Source organism: Tamandua tetradactyla, chromosome 15, assembly GCF_023851605.1.
Source record: "Tamandua tetradactyla isolate mTamTet1 chromosome 15, mTamTet1.pri, whole genome shotgun sequence".
Classification (NCBI taxonomy): Eukaryota; Metazoa; Chordata; class Mammalia; order Pilosa; family Myrmecophagidae; genus Tamandua; species Tamandua tetradactyla.
The window spans coordinates 82,039,810-82,066,637 of record NC_135341.1 but is presented as its reverse complement, the minus strand read 5'-3'; the positions used below and the strand labels follow the sequence as shown (position 1 = coordinate 82,066,637).

At 43.2% G+C, this 26,828-nt stretch overlaps 1 protein-coding gene across 1 annotated transcript; it reads left to right on the top strand.

Moving 5' to 3' along the window:
* The first annotated feature begins 122 nt into the window (after positions 1-122).
* Positions 123-15,917, top strand: A4GNT (alpha-1,4-N-acetylglucosaminyltransferase). The gene is made up of 3 exons (XM_077130223.1): positions 123-235; positions 5,208-5,654; positions 10,892-15,917. The coding sequence occupies exons 2-3, from the start codon at positions 5,244-5,246 to the stop codon at positions 11,507-11,509; spliced, it is 1,029 nt and encodes a 342-aa protein (XP_076986338.1). The 5' UTR covers positions 123-235; positions 5,208-5,243; the 3' UTR covers positions 11,510-15,917.
* The last annotated feature ends 10,911 nt before the right edge of the window (positions 15,918-26,828 follow it).

The following is a 26,828-nucleotide window of genomic DNA, read 5'->3' as shown; positions in this document are numbered from 1 at the left end:
GAAAAACCCTGTGAACCTCCTATTGTCCTCAGGTCTCTGTGTTTGGGGGAATGAAAGGGCGGAGCATCCTGAGAACTTCTTGCGTATAAGTTTAATCTTCTGCCAATGATTTACTTCCCGCAGTTTTGTTGAAAGGAAGATTAGGTGGCAATTTATCAGAGAGTACAGCAGGAAAAACTTGTCTTCATTTCTGAGACCTCTAGCTCTGGCTGACTGCACGTTCCTGGTATAGAAGGTAAGCTCTGATTCATTGTGTTTTTTGTTTTTTTCATTAAGAGTTATGTGAAATGTGAAAAAAGACCACTCAAGAACTGAGACCTCTGCTCTCTGGAATGAGCTAGAACCAGAGCTGGTGGGAGGCATTAGAGGTAACGGTTCAGAGCCTTGGCTTTGAACAAAGGCAGGTACAGACAATTTGAGTCACGACTCTGCTACTTGCTAACTGTGTGATCTTGGCAAGTTATCCAACTCTCTAACTTTCAGTTTGCTCATCTCTAACAAAGGAGATGTGTGTATATTTTGTAGAGGATTTATGCGCTAGGCTTGGTAAGTGCCTCTGCAGGTCCCGGAACATAGTTAGCAGGTAATAAAGGGTGCCAATATTGTTTTAAAACCTTTTTCGATAGAGAGGGATTTAAAGCTGAAAATGTTAGAAATACGTGGTTTGACTGTGTTTTTATATAATTTGATTTAATAAATGGTTTAATAAAAGAAGACATTGTTTTAATGTTGCCAACTGTGTAGAATGGAAATGACTTCATTATTACTTCAGATTCTTTATAGATGTAACTCAGGTTGATTTGAATCCACATCACAACTCTATTTTGAGGCTGAAAGTATGACTTCTTTGAAGACCCTTCTCCTTTACAAACTTCTTTGTTAGTAGCTCTTTTGCTTGGGGTTGATCTTTGAGAACTTTCAGTCCACTTTGCTCTGTTGGGACCATCAGGATTTCCTCTCTGGGAAGAGGCTGAGGTTGGGTGCCTGGGGACCGATGGACACACTAGAAACACCCCTGTTTCCCTAGCTCCACAGTGTCATCTCCACACCCTTCACAGTTGTCTGGCAAAAGAGGAGCTAGGAGTGGAAGGAGACCAGAAATTCTTTTCCAAGGTTGAAAAAAAGGTGTTTCCAAGGTAACATTTGAAAGGCAATTAAGACAAAATGAGTAAGGGAGAGGAAATGAGAAGTCCCGGAATCCTAGAGCTTGGAAGGTAGATGTGCTGGTTTGAAAGGAAATATGCCCCCTAGAAAATCCATGTTTTAACCAAAATCCCATTTCATAAAGGTAGAATGGTCTCTGTTCAATATTTATGTTTGAAACTGTGATCGGATCATCTCCCTGGATGATGTGATTTAGTCAAGAATGGTTGTTAAACTGGATTAGGGGACGACATGTCTCCACCCATTTGGGTGGGTCTTGATTGGTTTATTGGACCTATGAAAGAGGAAATATTTTGGAGAATGAGAGATTCAGAGAGAGCAGAACGATGTAGCCATGAGATGCAGAGAGTCCACGAGCCAGCAACCTTTGGGGATGAAGAAGGAAAACGCCTCCCAGGGAGCTTCATGAAACTGGAAGCCAGGAGAGGAAGCTAGCAGGTGACGCTGTGTTCGCCATGTGCCCTTCTAGGTGAGAGAGGAGCCCTGACTGTGTTCGCCATGTGTCTTCTCACTTGAGAGAGAAACCCTGAACTTCATCGGCCTTCTTGAACCAAGGTATCTTTCCCTGGATGCCTTTGATTGGACATTTCTATAGACTTGTTTTAATTGGGGCATTTTCTCGGCCTTAGAACTGTAAACTAGCAACTCATTAAATTCCCCCCTTTAAAAGCCATTCCGTTTCTGGTATATTGCATACCAGCAGCTAGGAAACTAGAACAGTAGAGGATCTTCCAAAAGGAGCATCTTTTTGGTGTAAAGTATTATTCTCGACTTTATTGGTGCACAGGAAATGCTGTAGTTCATTACAACAAGTCCAAGTGTACCTATGTCCCTGCAGCTCCTTCTCCAGTTTGCCCGGAATCACCATTTTCTTCGGTTTCGAGGAGCAGGTTGTGTGCTGGTAGGACCAGGAATCAGAATTGCTGGAGTCTCTTACTCAGAGCACCTCAGTTTTCTCGCTTTAAAAAAGGGAGGTTGTTGCATCAGATGCTCCTCTGGGATTTTTGCAGTTTTTCCTGTGCATGTCAGTTGAAAACAGTGGACTGAAAAGTGGAAGCACTCACTGGCCAGGCCTGCTGTCTGCTTCATCCTGACTCTGGGTCAGCAGTTTCCAAACTGGTCACTGATTACCGCATGTTCTACGGAGCCTGGAAATGGCTTGGTATATGATAAATTAGCCTAACTGGTATTTCAAAATTTTAAAGTGTGTATTCAACTATGGTTATTCAAGTAGTACACAAGCACATTTTTGTAACCAATAAAAGAGCAAGTACAGGAAAAATTAAAGACCATCTCATCCTTTTGCTGCCTCAAATCTAACTTCCCTATCCAGTGGTAATTACTGATACAAGTCTGGGGTGTGTCCTTCCAGATCTTTCTCAAAGTTTTTACAATTGTATGTATATACAATCATGTGGTTTAAAAACATAAATGGATTCATATTGCTCTGCAAGCTACATTTTTTACTCAGCAATGTGCTCCAGAATATAGTAGGCTAGTAGGCTTAAATATTTTGTTTATCATCCTAATCAACTTTTTTCCTTCTTTTTTTTTTTGGTGAAAAATAGCATATATACAAAAAAGCAATAAATTTCAAAGCACAGTACCACAATTAGTTGTAGAACATATTTCAGGGTTTAACGTGGGTTACAATGCCACAATTTTAGATTTTTACTTCTAGCTGCTCTAAGACTGGAGACTAAAAGAGATAGCATTTTCATGATTCAGCATTCATATTCATTTGTTAAGTCCTATCTTCACTGTATAACTCCACCATCACCTTTGATCTTTCCATCCCTCTCTTTAGGAGTATTTGTGCTATGGCCATTCTAATTTTTTTCATATTGGAAGGGTCTGTCACTAATATGGGGCAGGGAGATGAAACTATCTGATGTTCTGGAGAGGCTGGTCCCTCTAGGTTTTAGGACTTATCTGGACCAGGGACCCATCTGGAAGTTGTAGGTTTCTGGAAAGTTATTCAAGTGCATAGACCCTTTGTGAACTCTTACATATTGCCCTAATGTTCTTTAGGATTGGCTGGAATGGTCCTGGTTGGGTTTGGCAGGTTATGACAGGTAGCAAGGTCTACCTGAAGCTTGTGTAAGAGCAACCTCCAGAGTAGCCCCTCAACTCCTAATTTGAACTTCTCTGCCACTGATACTTTATTAGTTACACTTCTTTTTCCTCTTTTGGTCAGGATAGAATTGTTGATCTCACAGTTCCAGGTCTGGATTCATCCCTGGGAGTCATCTCCCACCTCGCCATTCCCATTGCTTTTTATTCTTATCATCCCTTCAATATTTTCTATTCTTTTCTTGCCTGTTTTCTTTTTGAGATGACTTTTAGAAACAACTTATCAAATTTCATAAAATTCTAATGAAATTTTGATTGGGCTTGCATTGCAATGATAGAGTCAGGAATTGGTAAAAATTAGAAGCACAGACTGGAGCCAGACTGGTTTTGAGTATTGACCTCACCATTTGGTAGCTGAGACCTTGGGTAAGTGGCTTGACATCTCTGTGCCTCAGTTATTTCATCTGTAAAATGGGATGATAATAGTACCTATCTCATACGGTTAGGGTTGAATGGGTTACATTGATGAAAATGCTTATCGCTGTGCTTGACACATAGTGCTGTACAAGTATTCACAATTATTTTGTAGTAATTTAGGGGAAGATTATTTATCTTATTTAGTTTGTTCCCAAGCATTAGCTGCTATTGTGATATAAGTTTTTATTGCCTGTGATACACTCTCATTGGTTATTGGTGATGAATAGAAAAGCTGTTGATTCTGGTATGTCCTTGCTCTCTTTCGTCTCCTTGGTTACTTTTTTCCTTACTTTTATTCATTTTTCGGTATCCTATTTTGAATTCACTAACTAGGCAATGATATTTTCTGCAACTAGGGATATTTTTCCTTGTCCTTTCTAAAATTCATAGTGGAAGTTCCTTTCTCTGGTTTCACTGCGTTGGTTAGAATCATCAGAACAATATTGAATAGTAATGGTAATAGTGGGCATCCATGTCAGATCCCTGACTTTAACAGGGAAGGTCAAATGCTTCATATCAGGTATGATGATTGCTATATGTTCTGGCGGCATCATTTTATCAGCTTAAGACACTTTCCTTGTACTTTTAAAAACTTATGATCGGGTGTCAAATTTGATCACTTTTTGGTATCTCTGGACCCAAAAGTGATCAAATTTTGTCTGCTAATATAATGCATCACATTAATAGTTATCTTATTAATCAATTAACTATTTTCTTATGTCCAATCTTTCTTGAATTCCTTGGAATTCAATGATTTGACTTTTCAACAATTCAAATTATTCAATTTATTTCAATTATTTGAATATTCAATTGAATTCCTTGGAATTCAATTATTTAGAGAAATAATTCTAATTGACTATGATGCATTTTTCCTTTTAATTAGATCATATTTTATTTAGGATTTTTTTCATTTCCAATGTTTTAGTTTATTAATGCTGCCGGAAAAACAATATACCAGAAATCGACTGTTTTTTTAAAGGCAAATGATCAATTTACAAGTTTACAGTTCTAAAGCCATAAAAATGTCTGAACTAAGGCACCCAGAGAAAAATACCTTGACTCAAGGAAGGCCAGTCTGCAAAGGCACACGAGTGGCTTCTGCTGGTGCTTTGGTTATTTGTTTCAGACAGCTTCCCCAGGGGTGTTTTCTTTCTGCATCTCCAAACGTCTGGGCCTCATGTTGGCTCTGAAGCTTTTTCCAAAATGATTCCTTCTTAAACGACCCCAGTGAGTGACCCACCTTGAATGGGTGGAGACATGTCTCCATGGAAACCTCCTAATCAAAAGGTCCCACCCACAACTGGGTGGGTCACATCTCCATGGAAACAACTTAATCAAAAAGGTCCCACCCAGCAATATTGAATCAGGGTTAAAGAACATGGCTTTTCTGGGTGCACAACTGTTTCAAACCGACACATATGACATTAGTGTATCATTTTCCTGTGTGCGACCTTTATCAGGTTTTGTGAGCATTATTTATCAATTAACTGCAGTGATTTAGAGGAGCAGACTGGGTGAGAAAAGTGGACATGCTGAAGGAGCTCCAGCTCTCCCTGTCGGTTTTCCTGCTGCTTGTCTGCGGCTTCCTCTACCAGCTGACCCTGAAGTCCAGCTGCCTCTCCTCCTGCCTGCCTCCCTTCAAGTCCCAGCAGGGGCCAGAAAGCCTCCTGAGCCACCGTCGCGGCATCGTGTTCCTGGAGACCTCGGAGAGAATCGAGCCTCCCCCGCTGGTCTCCTGTGCTGTGGAGTCTGCTGCCAGGATTTATCCTGGGCAGCCTGTGGTGTTCTTCATGAAGGGGCTCAACAATTCCACACAGCTCTCCACGAACTCTACTTACCCCGCCTTCTCTCTCCTCTCAGCAATGGACAATGTCTTCCTCTTCCCTCTGGATATGAAAAGGCTGTTGGAAGACACACCGTTGTTTGAGTGGTATGCCCAAGTAAGTGCCGAGGGACTCCTCCAGTGTCAGTGGTGGGACTGACCACAGACAGCGAGTCCAACCTACTCATTTTATTCATTTGATAGATGGAGATATAAGTGTAAGGGACTCAGTGTCAGAGAAGGCACTAGAAGGCAGAGACCTCGACTCTTGCCTTGTCCTCTTTCTGCCCCGTTGGGTTCTGATTCAAATGAACAAGAGGGGATTAAGTTATGCTTATTTTTGCTTGGCCTTCTGTCTTTCATTTCCAGGCTTCCTTCTTTTAGGATCTAGGTTACTTTATTTTTTCTTTAAAGATGGAATTTTATCTTTTCTTTTTTCCTCTTGAACTTCTAAAATCCATTGCATTTTTCCCCACAGAATTTTATTCTGAGGCCATATATTTTTATCCTTGAAAGTCTTTATTGATTTTATTGATGTTCTCTTCTGCAACAAAAAATATGCATATACATTGAAATTAAAAAAAAAAGCTATTTACTATGGCCATCAGATTGTAGATGCTAAATTCCTTCTGGATTGAATTTTCATTACAATTATTATTACAGAGTATATAAAAATGACATAAATATGTTATAAATTATGATAAATAATTATTAAAGCATGAATAATAAAAAAATGTATTGGAAATGTCTCTCAGTGAGATGGATGAGCCTGTGATTTTATCAGTCTACGTATTGGTGGAAAAATATTACCTTGGTCATGTAAATAAGTTGATGAGAATGAAAGAAGTTTGGTTATAATAAACTTTCTCAATTATTTGAGCCCCTTCTGAATTATAGACCAGAAATCACATAACAATCTGTCATCCAAAATATATATTTTTTGCATGGGCAGGCACTAGGAATCGAACCTGGGTCTCTGGGATGGCAGACAAGAACTATACCACTGAGCCACCGTGGCCCGCCCCCCCAAATAATTTTTTAATAATCTATCTTCTAATAACTCAGTTTTCATTTTTGTTGAAAGTAAACCAATTATAAACCATCTCAGTTATATTTGAGGCTGTTCTTAACTGAATGAGTTCTTACATCTTTTCCAAATCAGGTCCTGATTTGTCACTGACAGTTTTAACTCTATCCATGTTAAAGTTTTTTTCCATCCAACAGAGAAACCAGGAAATATTTAACTTGAAAATAATGTATATAGAAAATTCATGAGGTGTCAGGTGAAGTTCTGGATATGAGATTGGGCTTGTATTAAGATATGATAAAGAAACTCCTGGAGTTCTTTGGAATTTTGTAATCTTCATCCTAGAAGCATTACATAAAAAGGAAAAAAATATTTCAATTAAGTATCTCTCACAGAGGGCTCCCAATCGGGAAAATTATAGTCCAACTATGCAATTATTCCATTATGCAGGTTTTATATATGACATGAAGACTACAACAAAATATGGAAGCAGAAAAACCTTAAGTTATGATGTAATTATAATAGCTATTATGATTTCAGCTATGCAAAAACCCTTGCACATCTATATGGAAAAAAAAGATTGAAGGAAATTTGCAAATTCACAAAAACAGTAGCTGTTTTACTAGACTGGATATGAATTTAGTGGTGAGACTGTTGATTTTATAAATAAAATTACTTCAAAGAATAAAAAACAATTTAAAATCTGTCACCAAAATAGCTCTATTTGGGTATCACATAAAATTTTACCTAAAATCTAATTATAGGTTATAGCAACGGTGGCAAACTTTTTCTCTGTAAAAGGTCAGTTAGTGAGTATTATAATGGAGGAAGTTGTATTAGATTCCTAGAGCTGCCACAACAAATTACCACAGAGTTGGGGACTTAAAACAATAGAAATCTAGTTTCTCACAGTTTTGAAGTCCAGAAGCCCAGGGCCAGCTTCACGGGGCTGACACGCAGGGGCTGACTTTCCCGGAGAGAATTCCTTGCCTTTTGCAGCGTCCGGGGGCTGGCGCGGCTGCCACCACCCTCACTCCAGTATCTTCCTCAGTCCCCATGTCCTCTTCCCTCTGTGTGCGAAACCTCCTTCTGCCTCTAGCTTACCAGGACCCTTGAGGTGGCATTTAGGGCCCACCCAGAGGAGTCAACATGTTGCCCCATCTCAAGATCTTTACTTCAATCACACCAGCCAAGACCCTTTTCTCATGTAAGGAAACATTTACAGGTTCCAGGGATCAGGACCCAAGATCTTTGGGTGGCCAATGTTGGGCCTGCCCCAGTCTTTACCCAGAAAGAGGGAGAACGTCTGCACCACCCGCCTTATCTGTGCTGGCACACGGTGGGCTGTCCTGGGTGCTGGGCAAGCTTTGTGCCGGGGCTGCCAGCTGGAGAGACTTTCCCTACTGAGCAGGACATCCGTGAGGAAGGGCGGAAGGCTCACTGCCCCCAGTGACTCACCAGATCCTAGCATGACCCTTTCTCCTCTGGGAGACCCCGGAGAGCATGAAGTCTTAAACTGGGAGGTGGCAAAGCGAGTCACCGGATTGAGATTCCACGGAAAGTTCCCCAGCAACTGACAACCCCAGGGACCCCGAAATGTAGTGGAACCAGCGGGGCCTGGGGACGCAGCAAAGCAGGTCCCCAGGCAGGGAGGCGGGCGCTGGGCATGGAAGTGGGGGCGGATGGAGGGGCCGCCTGCCTCATCCCCAAGGGTCCCAGGGTGAGCCTGCGAACTCTGCAGTGGGCCTCCGCACTGCACACAGATAGGCAGCACGTGGTCGTGGGTCTAGACCAATATTACCTAAATGGTGCTTTGCTCCTCAGAAAAAGAAATCTCTAATCAAATTATTTCTGGAGATTCTGCATACTACCTTCTCTCACAGACATAATCACGCACATGAAAATGTGAAAGGCTCTGTGTAGTCTTGATCTAAAAAGACTTTAACTTAGTCTCAATCAGCATTTCCCGAGTCTATTTGAGAATGGAATGCTCTTTCAGGGTAACACCCCTGTATTCCCTTGGAGCTGATGTTTCATGGAGTACAGTTTGGGTTACTCTGGACTGGATTTCGATTGCTGGGTTTTAGGTGCATCCCAATGGACCCTGGGATGCAGAACCCTTAAGTGTCCCCCCCCCCCATCTGAGCTTGCATGGTATTACACCTAGCTGTGCACCTGCAGCGATCACAACCCCTGGGACGATGTGCTATGGCATGCCCCACCTCCAGTTAAGCAACACAGCTGGGGGCCATGGTTGGGGGGACCAAACATGTATCACCTGCCAGTGACTCCTGGGCTAGGGTAACCCTTGAAGATGCCCAAGGATTGGGTAATGTAGTGATAGGGCAACTATTCTCTGAGCAGACAGGACCCCAAGCCCCTTTCTTTCCCCATCCTCATCCCTTGTGGGGCTCTTGCGTTAGTCTACTGCCCAAGTCAAGACACACTTTCTCCTCTTTAGGTTTTGTGCAGCTTTTCATACTCAATTACCCAATGGCTCTGGGTCGATAATCACCAGTTTACCATATAATCAAGTTTACTTATTTTATGAAAAATCCTGTTTCTTTCACCGAGTAGATAGCTGGACTGAGACTACCAGGGTTCAAAGAAGGTCTATGTCTCTCTTACCTTGGACAAATTACTGAGCTTCCTGGTTCTGGGTTTTCACTTGAAAAGTAAGAATAATAATAGTACTTATCTCTGAGGACTTATGTAGTTTATAAAGAGATTGGAATAATTATAGGTGACCAGTATTACCTGTTATTACTTAGGAGGGTTACAGCAATTGCTAGAATGTGATAATTTTGAACAACTATGATGATTTCTGCAAAGTCTTAGTTGGCCTGCTTTTATTTGGTTTGAAGCAAAATTTTGAAGAAATGTTTATTTTGTCAAAAGCCAAGGGAGGTTGTTTAATCTTTTAATTAATAGAGTTAAATTCAGCAAAATATATTTTATTTTCTTGACTCGTAAGTTTAGTATTTCACATAGGCACACTGCCATTTGCAGTGATTTACTTCTATTCTTTTAAACGTCATTTTCTATTTTGTTCACATTTTAGCATTTGCAGCCGCCTTTGACCACTCTCTCTCCCACCATCGTCCAATCCATCAACAATCCCGGTCAGCCCTATCTTCACCCTATTCCCAGAATCTAACCACTTCTCTCCCCTCCACGGTAACCAACCTGGTCCAAACCACCGTGATCACCTCTTGCCTAGATTATTTCAACTGCCTCCTGACTGCCTCTCCACTCCTGCCCTTTCCAACCTCCCCACCCCGCAGTCTTGTTTTCCATACAGCATTCGGGAGTGACCCTTTGGGGATGAATTCGGATCCCATCGCTCCTTTCTTCCAAGCCTTCCAGTCAATTTCAAAGTCCTTGCCCCCCCCCACGTGATCTGAACCCCCCACGCCCACATCTCTCCGACCTTATCTTCTGTCCCTCTCCCTGCACTGCCCTGCTGCAGCCACGCCTTTGCGCTCCTGTTCCCGCGCAAGCCAAGTGCACCCAGGTCTCAGAGCCCCTGTACTTGGTACTCTCGCTGCCCCGAGCCCTCTTCCCCCAACATCTCAGGGCTCGCCCGCCCCGACTTCATTTCCGCCTCTGCTCAGGTGGGCTTTGCCACTCTGTGCGACACGGCACTCCGCCCCCTGCCTGCCAGGACCTCTCACCCAGCTTCTGAGCTGCAGTTACAGGTGGAGCTTGGCACAGAGTAAGCAGGCCCTGGACAGATACTATGAAAAGAATTAATAAACAAAGTACGGCACGCATGCCAGCATTTAAGATTCTTTACCTGTTTCTCAAATGACCTACATATTGATCTTAGTTTATAAGATTGCCTCTATAGTGTCCTAGTTGACTTTTTTCTTGATCACCTTTTAGCATTTTTAGGACTTTGTGTTTTTCATTCTTCCTTCACCATGTATGTGTTTACACAGTTTTGTTACTGTACACCCATGCTGAAGAGCGACACACACCATTCATCAGGAAATCTTTCTTTCTTTTAGGTGTCTTCATTACCTTTCCCTTGCTCTAATTTCTTGCCTTTGTTATTTTTTTAAATAATTTCACGAGATCTTCAAAAGCTGCTTACCTCTTCCCTTCAATACTGATTGCTGTAAACTTTTCATTTCCAGTCGACTTTGGGGGCAGAGGTAAGTTTGGTAAATTTGGAAAATAGGGCTTTTGGCAAATGGGTTTTGGGGGCCCCTTCCCCGCCTCCTCGCCCATCCCTCATGCCGAGCCTCCGCCCCCAGCTCCTCCCCCACGTCCCCCCCGCCCCCCCCGCCCCCGCCTCCCGGGCTGATTTGTACCCGGCTCTGCAGATCAACAGCACTGCCCAGAGAAACTGGCTGCACGTGAGCTCGGACGCGACCCGCCTGGCCGTCATCTGGAAATACGGCGGTGTCTACATGGACACTGACGTCATCTCCATCAAGCCCATCCCCGAGAAGAATTTTCTGGCGGCCCAGGCCTCTCGGTACTCCAGCAATGGTGTGTTTGGGTTCCTCCCCCGCCACCCTTTCCTGTGGGCGTGCATGGAAAACTTCGTGGAACACTACAACTCAGATATCTGGGGCAACCAGGGCCCCAATTTGATGACCAGGATGCTGAGGGTGTGGTGCAGACTCGGAGACTTCCGGGCGGTGAGCGACCTCAGGTGTCTGAACTTGACCTTCCTGCACCCGCAGAGATTCTACCCCATCTCCTACCCACACTGGAGGCGCTACTATGAGGTCTGGGACACAGACCCCAGCTTCAACAACTCCTACGCGCTGCATTTGTGGAATTACATGAACCAGGAGGGGAGGATGGTGATCAAGGGGAGCAACACCCTGGTGGAAAAACTCTACCGCAAGCACTGTCCCGGGACTTACAGGGACCTGGTGCAAGGCTCCGCGGAGGGGACGGTCACTGCGGGGCTGGGTGCAGCCCACCGGTAGAGGTGCTGCTGTGTGGCTGCTGCTGTAGCAGAGACCTGGATACTTTCTGGAGTGCCACACTGCCATCTGATCTCCATTTTTCTCGAGGAGGTGGGGGCTTACCCACAGGATAAGTTAGGATTCTGCCTATAATAGGAAGGTCCCAAAGAATAGTGGCTTATAAAATGAACTTATTTCTCTCACGTGAAAAAGGACATGACTATCTCCCCTGCATATGTATAGCTTAAAAATATAACAAAAATGGAATTATATGATACATTTTATTATGCAGCTTGCTCTTCATTTTAACAATATGTGTGCTTTTTTTCATTAGCACACTTAGTCTTCATTCTTTATAATGGCTGCACAGGGTTTCACGGTAAGCTATCTCATTATCTGCGCTATTAGTGGATATTTAGGTTGATTCTAAGTTTAATAGTACACATGATATTATGGCAAAAAATCCTGTTTCTCACATATTTGATGATTTAAAATTTTGGTATGCACCAATAAATTGTATTTCAAAAAGCCTTCTGAAATTGCCCATTTTCCCATCCCTCAGCATTATTAAAAATCGATTTAGCTTTTTCCAGTATGATAGTTTAAAAACATATCTACTTTTCATTTGTATTTTGCTAAGATTGAGTGTTTCACATATTTAATTGGCAATATATATTCCCTTATTCTGTGAATTGTCTCATCCTTTGCCCATTTTTCTATTGGGTTATTTTTCTATTATTGATTTGTAGGCATTCTTTATATATTAAGGACACAGAGACTTTATTACTATGTTGCTATCTTTTTCAATCTGTCCTTTGTCTTTTGGCCTCATTTATTACATTTTCACCATATACAAATTTAAAATTTTTATGCAATCCAATCTCTCATTTTTTGGCCATATTTTGTGGGTGTCATGTTATGCTTCCATGCCCTTCCAGAAGGTGGCGGGGGTGGGGTGCTTGGACCCTTTCCCCCTTCAAAGGATCCAGAGTCAACTGCCCAGCCCATGGACATTGCCAAGTCCCAGAGGTCTCAGGTGCGCTCCCTAAGCTAAGGAGCAAAGTGAAGGTGCTGTCCTTGGTGACACTGGGGCCGAGATTCTTCACTTGGGGGTCTGCAAATAGATTTCTGGAGTCTGTGAACGTACATCTTTGTTTTTACTAACAGTTCATTTAAATTGATCATTTTCCTCAATTTTGATGTAGACCACAAACCACGGTAGTATTAGTAGTCCCTGTGACTTCGTCATTATGAAAAATCACAGGTGTTTTATGCACATTAAGTTTGTTGCAGATATCTTGAAATATTTTTTACACTCACATTTAAGTCAGATGCTAGATCTTGCTATTTAATGCATTAACAAAGCAGCAAAAATATTACTACATCACAAATTTCTTTTCTAGTGTTTTAATAGCCATATTTTCAATATATTGATGTCCTCTGCCATCATTTAAAAACATTCTGAGAAGGGGTCATAGACTTCACCAAACTGCCAGTGAGCACAGACCCAAACTGGGCACAAAAAAGGCAACAGCCCCTGGCAGGAGGCCCCCGCAGCAATTCATTCCAGATCCTGCCCCTCTCTCTAGGAGCCACTGAGGGATGAGAGAGTGTAACCCTGACAGCCTTAGGTTTGTTTCTGGACTCAGAGAGTGGGTCATGGTTACATTTATCCTGGCTGTGCATTTTCATATTGCAGAAGAGACCTTTTTCCCTGAGAAAGGAGGTCTCTTCTGCAAGTGCACAGACTTCCTTCGAAGTGATCTTTTCAAGTAATTGCCTATAGTTTCTACCTAAGAAAGAAGTTCCTTCTCTGCGCCAGCCAATTTTGTTCCCGATTTGTAGATTTTTCAAGAGAACTTAGAGGTTTTAGTTTTCTTGGCTGCTCAAGCAAACACAAACGCAATGGATTGGCCTAAATTACAAGAATTTACTGATTCACAGTTTTGAGGCCAGGAAAAGTCCAAATCAGGGCATCATCAAGGTAATGCTTCTTTCCTGAAGACGGGCGCTCTGGGGCTGGCTGCCAGTGAGCCTTGGTCCTTGGCTTCTGTCACATGGGCACATGGTGGCTTCTCTTGGCGTCCCCCTTCTCTTCCGGGGTCTGTTGAACTTCAGCTTCTTACTTCCTGAGGCTGTCCTTGTGTGATTTTCATTCCACTTATAAAGGACTGGTAATAGGATGAAGACCCATCCTGACTGAGGTGGGCCACACCTTAACTGAAGTAGCCTCATCAAAAGGTCCCGCATACAATGGGATCACAGCGTTGTACAGGAATGGACTCAGTTAAAGACCGTGCTTATCTGGGGTACATACAGCTCCAAAACCACACACTAGAAAGTCTTAATGTAAAGTCTCCTGAACGACTGAATGCCTGTCTATCTATACATCAACACTGTGAACATCTGACAGTGCGCCTTTGACTTAAAATCACCTCAGGGATCACTTGTGGCTAGAGTCTCAGAGTTGGAAGAACCTGTCCCATACACCTCAGATGCAGGCACTGGATTTCAGGAAACCGGGATATCAGGCGGGCTTCTGAGGTGTGATGGCAGCATTGGGCAGCAGTGGGCACCCCTATTGTGCTCAGTCTGCCTCCTGATCAGTCACAGTTTCCTGACACATCCCCAGGAGTAGAAAGGAAACCAGCTGTGACTTGTACAAGCTGGGTTAAGAGGGCGGATGTCTGGCGCTGGACTGAAGGGGGGCAGTGGTGAGGTGCTACAGGACAAGGTGGGAACTGCAGGTGCTGAGAACCCTCCTTCCTGCCCTCCCACCCAATACTTATGACCCAGCTTTTAAAAATAGCTAGAGCTGGTCTCCCTTGGGCTTATTCAGGGTCATGGATTGTTCTCCTGGTAGCTGCCAAATCTCACCTGCGCTGAGGTGTGCAGCGAAGAATGATTGCTTCTCTCGAATCCTTCCTTCCCATTGCTGTCTAAATGATCTTGTTCTCTCTGAGGTCTTAATATCCCTGGAACAGACCTTGTGCATGGTTGGCACTCAATAACTCTTCATTGTATTACAGATCGGATCACTGACTGGCCCAGTAAGGAAAGGATGTGAAGGGTTCCAAGTATTGAGGTCTTGGTCAGCTGAAGGTGAAGGCTTTGGCTTTTGGCATTACTGTCAAGGTGGACCTGCATGCGTAACAAGTCTATTTTCTTAAAGTAGCCTTGCAAAGAAGGTATTTACAGATGAGGAAATTGAAGCTGGTGGAAATGACACACACACACACACACACACACACACACACACACAGATACTCCCAGATCTACCTTGTGCAGACTTCAGAGACACAGTGGGGAGAGAGCTGAGAAGAAACTGTCTCAAGCACCCACGAATTTCAGACTTGACCAAACTCAGAGGAGTTCTCTACTAGCTTCCAGGCCCTAGGCTTGGCCTAGACATACTTTGGCTAATTTGATTCTCATAACAACCCTGCTACGTAGAGTTTATTTATTTACTTATTTATTTACTTACTTACCATTTTTACAGATAAGAAAACTGAGGATCAGAGTGGCTAAGTGACTGTCCCAAGGTCATACAACAATTTGCTGGTAGAGGTGGGATATAAATGTAAGTCTTTGACTCCAAAGCCTGCTCAACTCTTCCTCGGTGGAGGCGGGAGGAGGGCAGGAACGCCTGGAGTGAACAGGGTGCCCTTATCAAAGGAAGATGGGAGGAACAATATTCTCCCCATCAGAGGAGACAGCTCACAGACATCCTGACTTGGTCCTGACCCCTGGCCCTCCCACTTTGTGGATTGGGCCTGGGGTGACAGAGGGGAAGTTTTTTAAAAAGTGAAGAATGAATTCCCAGAAGTTTCAGTCTTAGCAAAGTGCAATTAGAATGCTTGGCTATGGGAAGGAGTTAGGACAGAAGAAGAGTTTTTTGGGTGCTGGGTTTCCCAGCCTAGATCTCTAGGGAAAGCCAGGCACGGGGGAGCCGGGTGCTGTGTCCCCAGAAGATTCTCCTAGTGTGGGTCCTGCTCAGAAATCAGGAAGGTCCCTCTAGTCTAGGGCAGGTGGGGTGGACTGGGCCGTCGGCCTGGGAGGCTGCAGCTGCCCCAGATTTCAGCGGCCAGACGCTGTACTTGGGGCTAGTGCGTGGGGGGAGACCTGAGCACGCCCTGCCTCCCGGAGCTCCATGGAGACGAGCTTCTCAGCAAGCGCAGGCAGCCATTAACTTAGCTCCGGGATCGTCCTAACGGATTAAACGTGGCATGCTCCCCTCCTCCCCAGGCTTAAAAATAGCTCGCCACAGGGGACTGGGGAACGGCTCCACCCCTCCTCTGGGTGGGGGTGTCAAGGGAGCGGACAAACCAGCGACCCCAGGCCAGGAGCTGCTGGCGCCGAGTTCGGCAGCGGTGGGGTGGGGCTGGACGGCTGGGTCCCCACCTCCACGGACGGCGTCGGGGCTGCCCGCGGCTGGGGAAGCATCTCCGAGACCCGCGCGGCGGCGCGGATTCCGGGAACTGCCTCCTGGGCTGTGGGGAACCGCGGGGCCAGTGGGAAGCGGTGCCACCGCGCCGCGCGGGGCCCGAGCGAGGACGGCCGCCGGTGACTCGGGACCGCGCCCGCGTCCCCTCCGCTCCTGGCGACTCCCAGGTTATTGGGGCCGCGGGGGAGAACTATGCGAGGAATCCGGCCCAGGAGAGGAGCGGGCGGGGAGCATGGTTCCGGGTGACCTGGGCGGCGGGGCGTACCGGGTTAAACATTAGCGGCTCCCGGGCGCCCCGCGAGGGCTCCGGCCCGGGCGCAGGAAGGGAGCACGCGGCTCGCCCAGCTCCGCTCCCGACCCAGGTACCCCGAGGGGAGGGATCGTGGGGGCCTCCGCAGGGCGGGGGCAGGGGTGGCTGAATCCCCGCGGTTGGGCTTGGCTGGGAGGACGGGCCTTAGTTTAGGTTTTTGCTTTTTGCTGAACGTGAAATGGTTTGGGGCACTTGATGATCTGAGGCCTGGTCTTCGGTAAAGGGACCCCTTCCGGGGAGGATGTGATTTTAAAACGAAGACATTAGCATCTCTTTTCGTCCCCTTCTGTTTCTGGGCTAGAGTTTAGCAGGAGACAGCAACCGTTTTTAACTTTTAATACAGGACAAGGGTGCAGGAGGCTGGGGCAAAGGAGGACAGGTCACCGAGCTGGCCTTAGGGGCACATTGCCTGCGCTGGCCCCAAAATCTTTCCTGGGGTTCGTTTTCCTCTCTTTGGAGAAAGGCCTGGTGAGTGTGAGGTGCTCTGATGGTGGCCTCTCACATCCTGTTCTGCAGATACTTGGATCTGGCTGATCTGGTGAGGTGGGTGGCCCTTTTTTTTCTGCCACAGCCCTTAACCCCTCCCTCCCTGCAGCTGGCAAGTGGCCAGTGAGAGCAACCCCCAACTAGTGAGGCTGGTCCTGCAGGCGAGTGGCTAGTCCTGCAAGCCAGAGGCTGGTGAGTCTTTTATCTGTTTCCTGTCGACTCCAGGGGTCTGGAAACATCTACCAGATGCCAAAGCTGGAGAAACTCTCCCCAGAAGCAATGACGCCTCCATGGCAAAGAAAATGCTAGTGTATTCTAACACGACTTTCTTTAAGATGTGAAACGTTTTTATCTCGGAAATTCTGCACCTGGAAAGAGAAGCCACGTCAATACTTACTCCTCTTCTCTAAAATGCTTCCAAGGACATCAGCCAAATCCCTGCCTGTATTTCTATTTGGAAGGGAATCCCTTTGTGGACAAACTTAAAATAGGCTTTTGACAAAACCTTAACACTTTTAAAAATATCTGTTTAAAATTGATGGGAATGGAAAGCCAGCTGTAAGGGAGGGAGCTCTGTGCCTGGCGGAGCAGATCTCTCTCTCTTGGTATTTGATGAATGTGGTAGCCGGTGCAGCCCCCCAGAAGGACAGGAAAAAACACAAAGGAAACGACAGAGTCAGGTAACAGTGTTGAGGTCTGTAATGGTAGAGATCCAGCAAGCCCCTGCTCCCCTCACCTGTCCGTTGGGGTCTTCAGCGCTCCCTTGTCTACAGTGTGTGCACAGCTTGTTTGCAAACTGTGAGAAGGTTTCCTTGGCAGCCACCACAATTAGCACTAATGAGGCGCCTGAGCTCCCCAGGGCAGGTCCCGCTGAAGCTAACTTGGGAACCGAGGCAGGTTTGTAAATGATTGCCTGGCAGTCGCTTTGGAAGCTTGGCTCCCTCAAATTCTTCTCTTGGTTGCATATTTGATGAAGCAGAAGAGATTGTCAGGTGGTAGCAGCAACAGTGGTGCTGTCTAGCTCTCAATTTATATTTTAAAAATTAGTAAGGAAAAAAAGTCAGAGTTCAGTAAAAAATATACATATAAGTGGGCTGATTAACCTTATGGGCATTAATTTGCTCGATTGAAGTTTTGTAGGTGGGTGAGTTGCAGGAGAACCATAGTATCTCCAGGAACTGTTTCAAAGTGGACCGGCTGTCTTGTGAGCTGGTAAACACCCTATCATGAGAAGTGTGCAAGCCAAGGTTGGGGGATGGGCTTCTTAAATTGGGCGTGAGATGCCCAGGTACAAATAATTTCATCAACAATGATACAAGTTTGGAATGGTAGTATGAATATAATTCTTTTGGGCCCCACTAATACATGATATTGGTCAAAGATTGGAAGGTTTCCTGGGATCCCATCAAAACATCTAGAGGTGGTTAACACAGCCTTAGATTTCCTAATAGCACTGAGTCATTTCTGCCTTGTTTTTCTATTCCCAGTTGTGAGAAACATGGTCTGCTGATAGATCAGTCTGGAGAAAGCACGGGGGTGTGTGGTTCCCCAGCCTGGCCCTGGGGGTGTGTGGTTCCCAGGTAACTTGCAACACTCATCTGGCTTTGTCTCCTGCCCGTCCTAACCAGGTTACAAGCTGTGGAACTGAGTCATGTTCAGTCAAGCCCTGGCAAGATAAATGGAGAATTTAGGGTCTCCAGCACTGACCCTGTTGTGATTTGCTGTCAACTCTGTCAAGCCTTGCAGCTTGGTCAAGAAATCTCAGGTACTGTGATTTCCATATGGGAAATAAATTTGTGTATTATTATTACTACTACTATTATTATTGTGGGGAGGTAGTTTGGCATAATCCAAAAGCTTTGGAGTCAGACAGATCTCGGCTTCATTACTTAGGAGTTGAGTGACTTGGGGTAGGTCCTTAGATTCTTAGCCTCAGTTTCTACATCTGTCAGGAGAAGCAAATAATAAGCACTTACTGTATGTATAAGGCTGTATGAAGGCTAGAAACAGCATTAAAGGCTGGTGCAGTTTCTGGCCCAGGGATGCTTAATAAATGACAGCTGCCATCAACATCATCATGAAGTTCCCACAGTTTTGCTCACCTTTTTATACCAGAGACCTTAAACTCTTGAGGTACTAGAGAAAGACAGAAGCTATAGTTTTGGGTGCAGTCAATCTGCATGAACTCAGAACCTTAATTTAGAATTGAAACTGGAGTTGCCACCCGCTGTCTTTATGGGATCTCAGAGTACAAATACTAGGATCTAAAGACTGCTAAGGGAACAAGAGTTAACACCGACATTACAACAGTTTCACAGTCAGGTGGGTACTGGAACTTCTCACTCCTGTGCCTGAGTCCCCACCCAAGAGCCCCTGCACTCTAAGACCTCATTAGCGGCCAAACAGATTAAGCTGTGGGTGGCAGGTGGTCAATGAAGCAAGCATTTGTCTAAGTCTGGGTGGCATTCTGTTTTGGTGAGTCACAACAAAGGACTCTTAGCTCTGTTTTTACTGTTTAGTTCAATTTTGGGTGGTTCACAGCCTCATTTCTCCAAGACCTCAAACTGAATTATATAAATGTGTCAGATATTTGCAGATTTTGAAACTCTGCTCAGTTCAGTAGCAATCTGTACTCCAGATAATGTGCTAGGGGCTGTGATACAGATATGAATCAGCCGTCGTCTCGGCCTTTGCAGGGGATTAGAGCACAGCACCCGCTCCTGGCTTCTGCTTTGGCTCTTACCATGCTCTGCAGGGCAGTAATTTCTGCGTCTTTTCCTGTCTTTCTAGAGAGCAAATTCTGCAGCCAGATACCATCAATTGCTAGTTGTATGATCATGGGAAAGTTATTTGCCCTCTTTGTTTTCCTCTCAGATTCTCCACCTGTATAATGGGTTGTTGTGAGAATTGAATGAGATAATACATGCGCAGTCGGAGAGATGTGTGTGGGCCATAGTAGGATTCCACAAAGTTAACTGTTTTTTTTTTAACAATGGCAGGGGCTATTGCATTGGTCACCATCAGTCCTGAGTTCCAGTCTCGGTATGTGGCTCTTAGTGGGGGATCAGGGATGGGTGTTGCATGGCCACCGGGCCAGAGTGGGTGGGGGTGACTGAGGGAGTGTGTGCTTTATGTGCACGCTGGGAGCCTAGAGTGGGGCAGGGAATTCTGATTGGGAGCCTGCAGGGATGTATGGTGGGGGTTATGGCGAACAGGGCCATGAAGCTTGCACCCGGCTTCTGTGGGAGCAGGAGGAGGTGGCAGAGGTTTGTGTGTACTGAGCGGCAGCACAGCGCAGTGGCTGAGAGCGCAGACCCTGGGGCCAGGCTGCTGGGGTTTAGATCCTGCTTTCTGGACTTTGGACAAGCTTGTTCACGTCTCTGTAGCCTCGATAATAATAGAACCCAGCTCAAGGGTTGTTTTTGAGAATTGTGTGAGTTATTCTTTGTAAGGCACTGAAAAATAGTGCCTATAAGTAAAATAAGCAACCAAGAAGTATAAAAGTGTGGACAGCAAGTAATTTGATAAGTGGGAGATGTAGCTAGAAAGGTAGTTTGGAAACAGTTGACGGAGGTCTTTGAACGTCTTCTAATGAATTTGGGCTTAGCCCATGGAGAGAACATAAAATCCATTCCCATGTGACTGAAGTGTAATGTTGGCTGCCTCTTTTATTTTTAATTAATTAATTTGTTTTTAAACATTTTTATAATTGTGAAATATAACATACAAAAAAGCAATGAATTTCAAAGTACTTTGTAACAAGTAGTTATAGCACAGGTTTCAGAGTCTGGTATGGGTTATAGTTCCACGATTTTAAGTTTTTCCTTCTGGCTGCTCCAACACACTGGAGACTGAAAGAAATATCAATATATGATTCAGTGGTCATACTCATTTGTTAAAACCTATCTTCTCTGTTATAACTCCACATTCTCCTTTGATCTTTCTCCCAGTCTTTAGGGGTATTTGGGCTGTGCCTATCCTAGCTTTTTCACCTTGGAAGGGAGTGTTGGTAATCTGGGATGGGGGGATGGAACTAGCTGATGTTCTGGAGAGGCTGGGCCCCCTGTATTTCAGGACTTATCTGGCCTAGGAACCATCTGGAGGTTGTAGATTTCTGGAAAGTAATCTTAGTGCATGAAACTTCTGTAGAATCTGTTAGAGCCCTAGGTGTTCTTTAGGGTTAACAGGAATGTTTTGCTTGGGGGTTGGTAAACCGTGGTAATTAGCAATATCTAGTAGAAGCTTGCATAGGAGTAGCCTCCGGAGTAGCTACTGACTCTGAATTCTCTCAGCCACCGATACCTTATTCGTTATACTTCTTTTCCCTTTTTTGGTCAGGATGGCATTGTCGATCCCACGGTGCCAGTGCCAGGCTCATCCCTGGGGGTCATGTCCCATGTTGCCAGGGAGACTTTCATCCCTGGATGCCATGTCCCATGTAGAGGGGAGGGTAATGATTTTTCATGAAGAGTTGGGCTCAGACAGAGAGGCCACATCTGAGCAACAAAAGAGATTTTCTGGAATTAACTATTAGGCATAACTATAGGTAGGCTTAGCTTCTCTGCTACAGAAATAAGCTTCCTAAGAACAAGTCTCAAGATCAAGAGCTTGGTCTATTGACTTGGAGTCCCTAAAGGTTGAGACAGAATTAGGGATTTCCCCGGTAGTAAAGCTTAATAGTTCCATATTTTTTCTCCAGTTCCTCAAGGGGCTTTGCCAATACTTTATTTATTTTTATTTTTTTGGTTTTCAAAAGTTTATTTCAATGTAACTATGCTTACAGAAATACACTTATATTGTTTAATAGAATGCAATTTAAATTTAACTTATGCTACACAATTTGAACTAAACACTTGGCACATGGTTTAAGATTTTTAAAAATGAAAGGATTTGCAATCAGGTTTGTTTTTTACCTATTACAAATGTATAAAAGATTCTGTTCTCCCTCAAATGTTCTGTAGCAGACAGCAAGAACCATGAAAAATTTACCTTTGGTTTGCTTCAGAATAACATGTATTGTACTGTGAAAGTTTAGAAATTGGTGCAACAAAACATTGTTGCAATGTTTTGATGCCAGCTTACAAAATTCAATAGCTAACGGATGTGTATGGGGGAAGGGGAGTGGGTAGCCTATGTACATACAGTAAAACTGTAAAAGCTCTCTGATTTAGTTAATATTGCATGGAGATTACAAATCTACACAAACCAAGATTCAGATAATTTCTTGAGTCTGAATTAACACTATCAAGCTCAGTTCATCAGCTTAGGTCGACAAGAAAACTTGGCAGACTGGCTGCAGGGTTTACTGATTTATAAAAAAAAAGAACAAGGTGACGTTTCATCCCAGCTTTTCCATCCAGAACTGAAACTATTCCTCCTGAGTCAACTGTCAAGGGATGACATGCCATGGGTCTACTTAAGTTTAAACTTGTATCAGCACTCATATCTTTGCCAATACTTTTAAATTCTCTGCACCACATACTCTGGGATGCATCCTGGTATTTCATTAAGCTACACAGAATGACAAGTCCTCATTCCCACTCTGGGCTCCATGTACTGGGTTGTTTAGATGAGCTATCCAGACAGGTTGAGTTAGATAATGTGCTACAGAAAGTTTAGGTTTTGGACAAAATACACGTCTCTTCCTTTGGTCTTATACAGTAGGTGAAGTTCTAAAATACAATGTCTTCCTTATCCCTGTGTGCTGATTTACCTTAGTCCTGACCAGATTGGCTTCATTCTTATCTCCAATTGAAGCCTGATCTCTTTTTTGGTTTCTTTAACAGTTGTTGTATACAGCCATGCAGAACTCCACCTCTGAGTCTTAGGTGTCACACAGGTAGCCACAGTTCCAGGGAGGTGCCAGGTTATACATATATAGCACAACATCTCAAAATCTATAATTAACATTTATAGCTCCAGACTAAATGTGACTGCTGTAAGAGCTTACAATCTAGTCCAAATTTTCTTATAAGTGTTTTCTAAAAGAGACCATATGCTATTTGTTGCTTTGTTTCTGGCTTATTTTGCACCACAAAATGTCCCAAAGTTTCATTCACCTCATTGCATGCGTCACAACTTCATTCCTTTCTATAGCCACATGATATTCCATCAATGTACACACCGCAGTTTGCCATTCGTTTTCTCAGTCATTTTATCCTTCAGCTACCTCCATCCATCGGATATCATGGGTAGTATCCAAAGTAAACAATCCAGGTCTCACATTATCCTCATTTGATTGTATCAGATGTTCTCAATTTTATACAATTTTCATGCTCCAAAGAGAAAAATAGCTGATAAACACACCCTCACCAAATAGAAATCCAAACCTCCTCTTAACTCTTGTCCTTCTTCCCCGATTATTACTCCTGGTATTGCTGTGGCACTGTTGATATCTTCCTGTTAAAAATAGGCCATAACATGCAATAGCAGTTTCCCCCATACCTATTATTACTCTTTGTACAAGATTCATACCTTTGAAGTAGTTCATGTAAGAACCTATTTATATTTGTAGTGTTAATCAGTGGGATACCTGGCTCTATCCAACGCTTTCAATCATGTTCACTTTCAATATGGCACTATTACTTATAGACCCACTAATGAACTGCCTTCTCTTCTGTCAATTCCCTTATATTTAAATGTAACCTCATTAGCTAACCATTCCCCTGTCTCTAGTTTCTGTGTATCTCTGGGTCCCCTATATTCTATATTCTAAGCCTCTGGGTTTACTTTTACCAAGATCGTAATAGCGAAATCATACAGTATCTGTTCTTTTGGGTCTGGCTTATTTCACTCAGCATTACATCCTCAAAGTTCATCCATCTTGTCATGTGCTTCAGGACCTCATTTTGTCTTACTGCTTTATAAATATTCCATTGTATGTATATGCCATGTTTGTCTACTCTGTTGATGGGCATTTGGTTTGTTTCCATTTTTTGACAATTGTGAATAATACTGCTATGAATATCGGTGTGCAAATGTCTGTTTGTGCCATTGCTTTCAGCTCTTCTGGGTATATACCAAGTAGTGGTATTCCTGGGTCATAGGGCAACTGATATTTAGTTTTCAAAGGAACCGACAAACTGTCTTCCATAGCAGCTGTACCATTAAAGATTCCCACCAACAGTGCGTAAGTGTCCCAATTTCTCCACATCCTCTCCAACATTTGTAGTTTCCTGTTTGTTTAATAGCAGCCATTCTTATAGGTGTGAGGTGGTCTCTCATTGTAGTCTTGATCTGCATTTCCCTTATAGCTAATGAAAACGAGCTCTTTTCATGTGCTTTTTAGCCGTTTGTATTTGCTTTTTGGGAAAATATCTATTTGTATATTTAGACCATTTTATAATTGGGTTGCTTGTTCATTTGTTGTGTGGCAGGATTTATTTATGTATACAGGATAACAAACCTTTATCTGATATGTGGTTTCCAAATTTTTCTCCCATTCAGTTGGCTACCTCCACCTTTTTTTGACAAAGTCCTTTGAGGCACAGAAGCATTTAATTTTGAGGAGTTCCCATTTATCTATTTTTTTCTTTTGTTGCTTGTGCTTTGGGTGTAAAGTTTAGGAAGCTACCTCCTGTTACTAGGTCTTGAAGATATTTCCCTCTATTTTCCTCTAGGAGTTTTATGGCACTGGCTCTTATATTTAGGTCTTTGATCCACTTTCAGTTAATTTTTGTGTAGGGTGTAGGGTAAGGATCCTCTTTAGTTCTTGTGTCTATTGATATCCAGTTCTCCCATGCCCATTTATTGAAAAGACTATTCTGTCCCAGTTCTGCGGATTTGGAGACCTTGTCAATGCCCAGTTGACCATAGATTTGGTGGTCTATCCCTACACTCTCAATTCAAGCCCCAAAATTGGTCAATACTTCTATCTCTGTGCCAGTGCCATGCTGTTTTGACCACTGTGGCTTTATAATAAGCTTTAAAATCAGGAAGTGTTAGTCCTCCCACTTCGTTCTTCTTTTTTAGAATATTTTTAGCTGTTCAAGGTCTCTTTCCCTTCCAAATAAATTTGATAACTTGCTTTTCCAAGCCTTCAAAACAGGTTGTTGGAATTTTGATTGGTATTGCATTGAATCTGTAGATCAATTTGGGTCAAATTGGCATCTTAACAACATTTAACCTTCTTATCCATGAGCAGAGAATGTCTTTCCACTTCTTTAGATCTTCTTAGATTTCTTTTAGCAGTGTTTTTTAGTTTTCTGTATATAAGTTGTTTATATCCTTGATTAAGTTTATTCCTGGATATTTGGTTTTTTTTTTACTTTTTAAAATTTATTAATTAAAAAATTAAAACAAACAAAAATATTAACATATCATTCCATTCTACATATATAATCAGTAATTCTTAATATCATCACATAATTTCATATCATCATTTCTTAGAACATTTACATTGATTTAGAAAAAGAAATAAAAAGACAACAGAAAAAGAAATAAAACAATAACAGAAAAAAAAAGATTATACATATCATACCCCTTACCCCTCGCTTTCATTTATCACTAGCATTTCAAACTAAATTTATTTTAACATTTGTTCCCCCTATTATTTATTTTTATTCCATATGTTCTACTCATCTGTTGATATGGTAGATAAAAGGAGCATCAGACACAAGGTTTTCACAATCACACAGTCACATTGTGAAAGCTGTATCATTATACAATCATCATCAAGAAACATGGCTACTGGAACACAGCTCTACATTTTCAGGCAGTTCCCTCCAGTCTCTCTGCTACATCTTGAACAACAAGGTGATATCTACTTAATGCATAAGAATAACCTCCAGGATAACCTCTCGACTCTGTTTGGAATCTCTCTGCCATTGACACTTAGTCTCATTTCACTCTTCCCCCTTTTGGTCAAGAAGGTTCTCTCAATCCCTTGATGTTAATTCTCAGCTCATTCTAGGGTGATATTTGATTCTTCTGGTTGTTATTTTGAATGGAATTTTTTCCCTAATTGTCTCCACAGTTAGGTCATTGCTTGTGAATAGAAACATTACTGATTTTTGCACATTAGTCTGATATCCCACCACTTTACTGAATTTATTAGCTCAAGAAGCTTTGTCATAGATTTCTCAAGATTTTCCAAGTATAGTATTTTATCATCTGCAAATAATGAAAGTTTTACTTCTACCCTTCTGATCTGAATGTCTTTTATTTCATTTTCCTGCTTGATTGTTCTAGCTAGAGCCTCTAGCACAATGTTTTTTTCTTTTTTTTTGTTCTTCCTCATGCAAAAGCATTTTTTTAATTTGTACATTTAGTCGCTATCATTATACACTCTAGGCATTCCTAGATTATACCATCTCAGTCTTCATTGTCTATTTTTCTTTCTGATTTCATTTGTGGCCCCAGCCCTTCAGTTAAAACACTGAGCTTCATTCAGTGTTTTAACATAATTGTATTACAGTTAGGTAGTATTGTACTATCCATTTCTGAGTTTTTATAATTAGTCCTGTTGCACAATCTGTATCCTTTCAGCTCCAATTATCCAGTATCTTACCCTATTTCTATCTCCTAATGGTTTCTGTTACCAATGAAATTCTCCAGGTTTGTTCACTAATGTCAGTTCACATCAGTGAGACCATACAGTGTTTGTCCTTTTGTTTCTGGCTAATCTCACTCAGCATAATGTCCTTAAGGTCCATCCATGTTATTACATACTTCATAACTTTAGTTTGTCTTACAGCTGCATAATATTCCATCATATGCATATACCACAGTTTGTTTAGCCACTCTTTTGTTGATGGACATTTTGGCTGTTTCCATCTCTTCACAGTTGTAAATCATGCTGCTATAAACACTGGTGTGCAAATGTCCATTTGTGTCCTTGCCCTCATGTCTTCCTCCTGGTTCTGGTTCCCGGTTTCATTGCTTCCAGCTTCCGATGCCAGCAGTTTCTTCTGTAAGCATCAATGGGCATTCACTTAGCAAACCCAAGATGGAGGGAGGTGAGTGTGCATGTGGGCTTCAGCGCGGGCAGCTTTTAAGGATGGAGGTCTGGTGACATCTGGAAGGGGCAGTTCATTAGTTCCGGAAGTCAGGTTGGGAGGGGTGACACAGCCTCCGCAGCTCCAGCTGCAGTGCCCTTCCCC

Bases quoted from the DNA above. Each gene is read 5' to 3' on its own strand.
- A4GNT (XM_077130223.1), top strand. From the start codon at position 5,244: ATGCTGAAGGAGCTCCAGCTCTCCCTGTCGGTTTTCCTGCTGCTTGTC. The intron at 5,655-10,891 runs GTAAGTGCCGAG...CCGGCTCTGCAG, and splicing joins TGTTTGAGTGGTATGCCCAA to ATCAACAGCACTGCCCAGAG.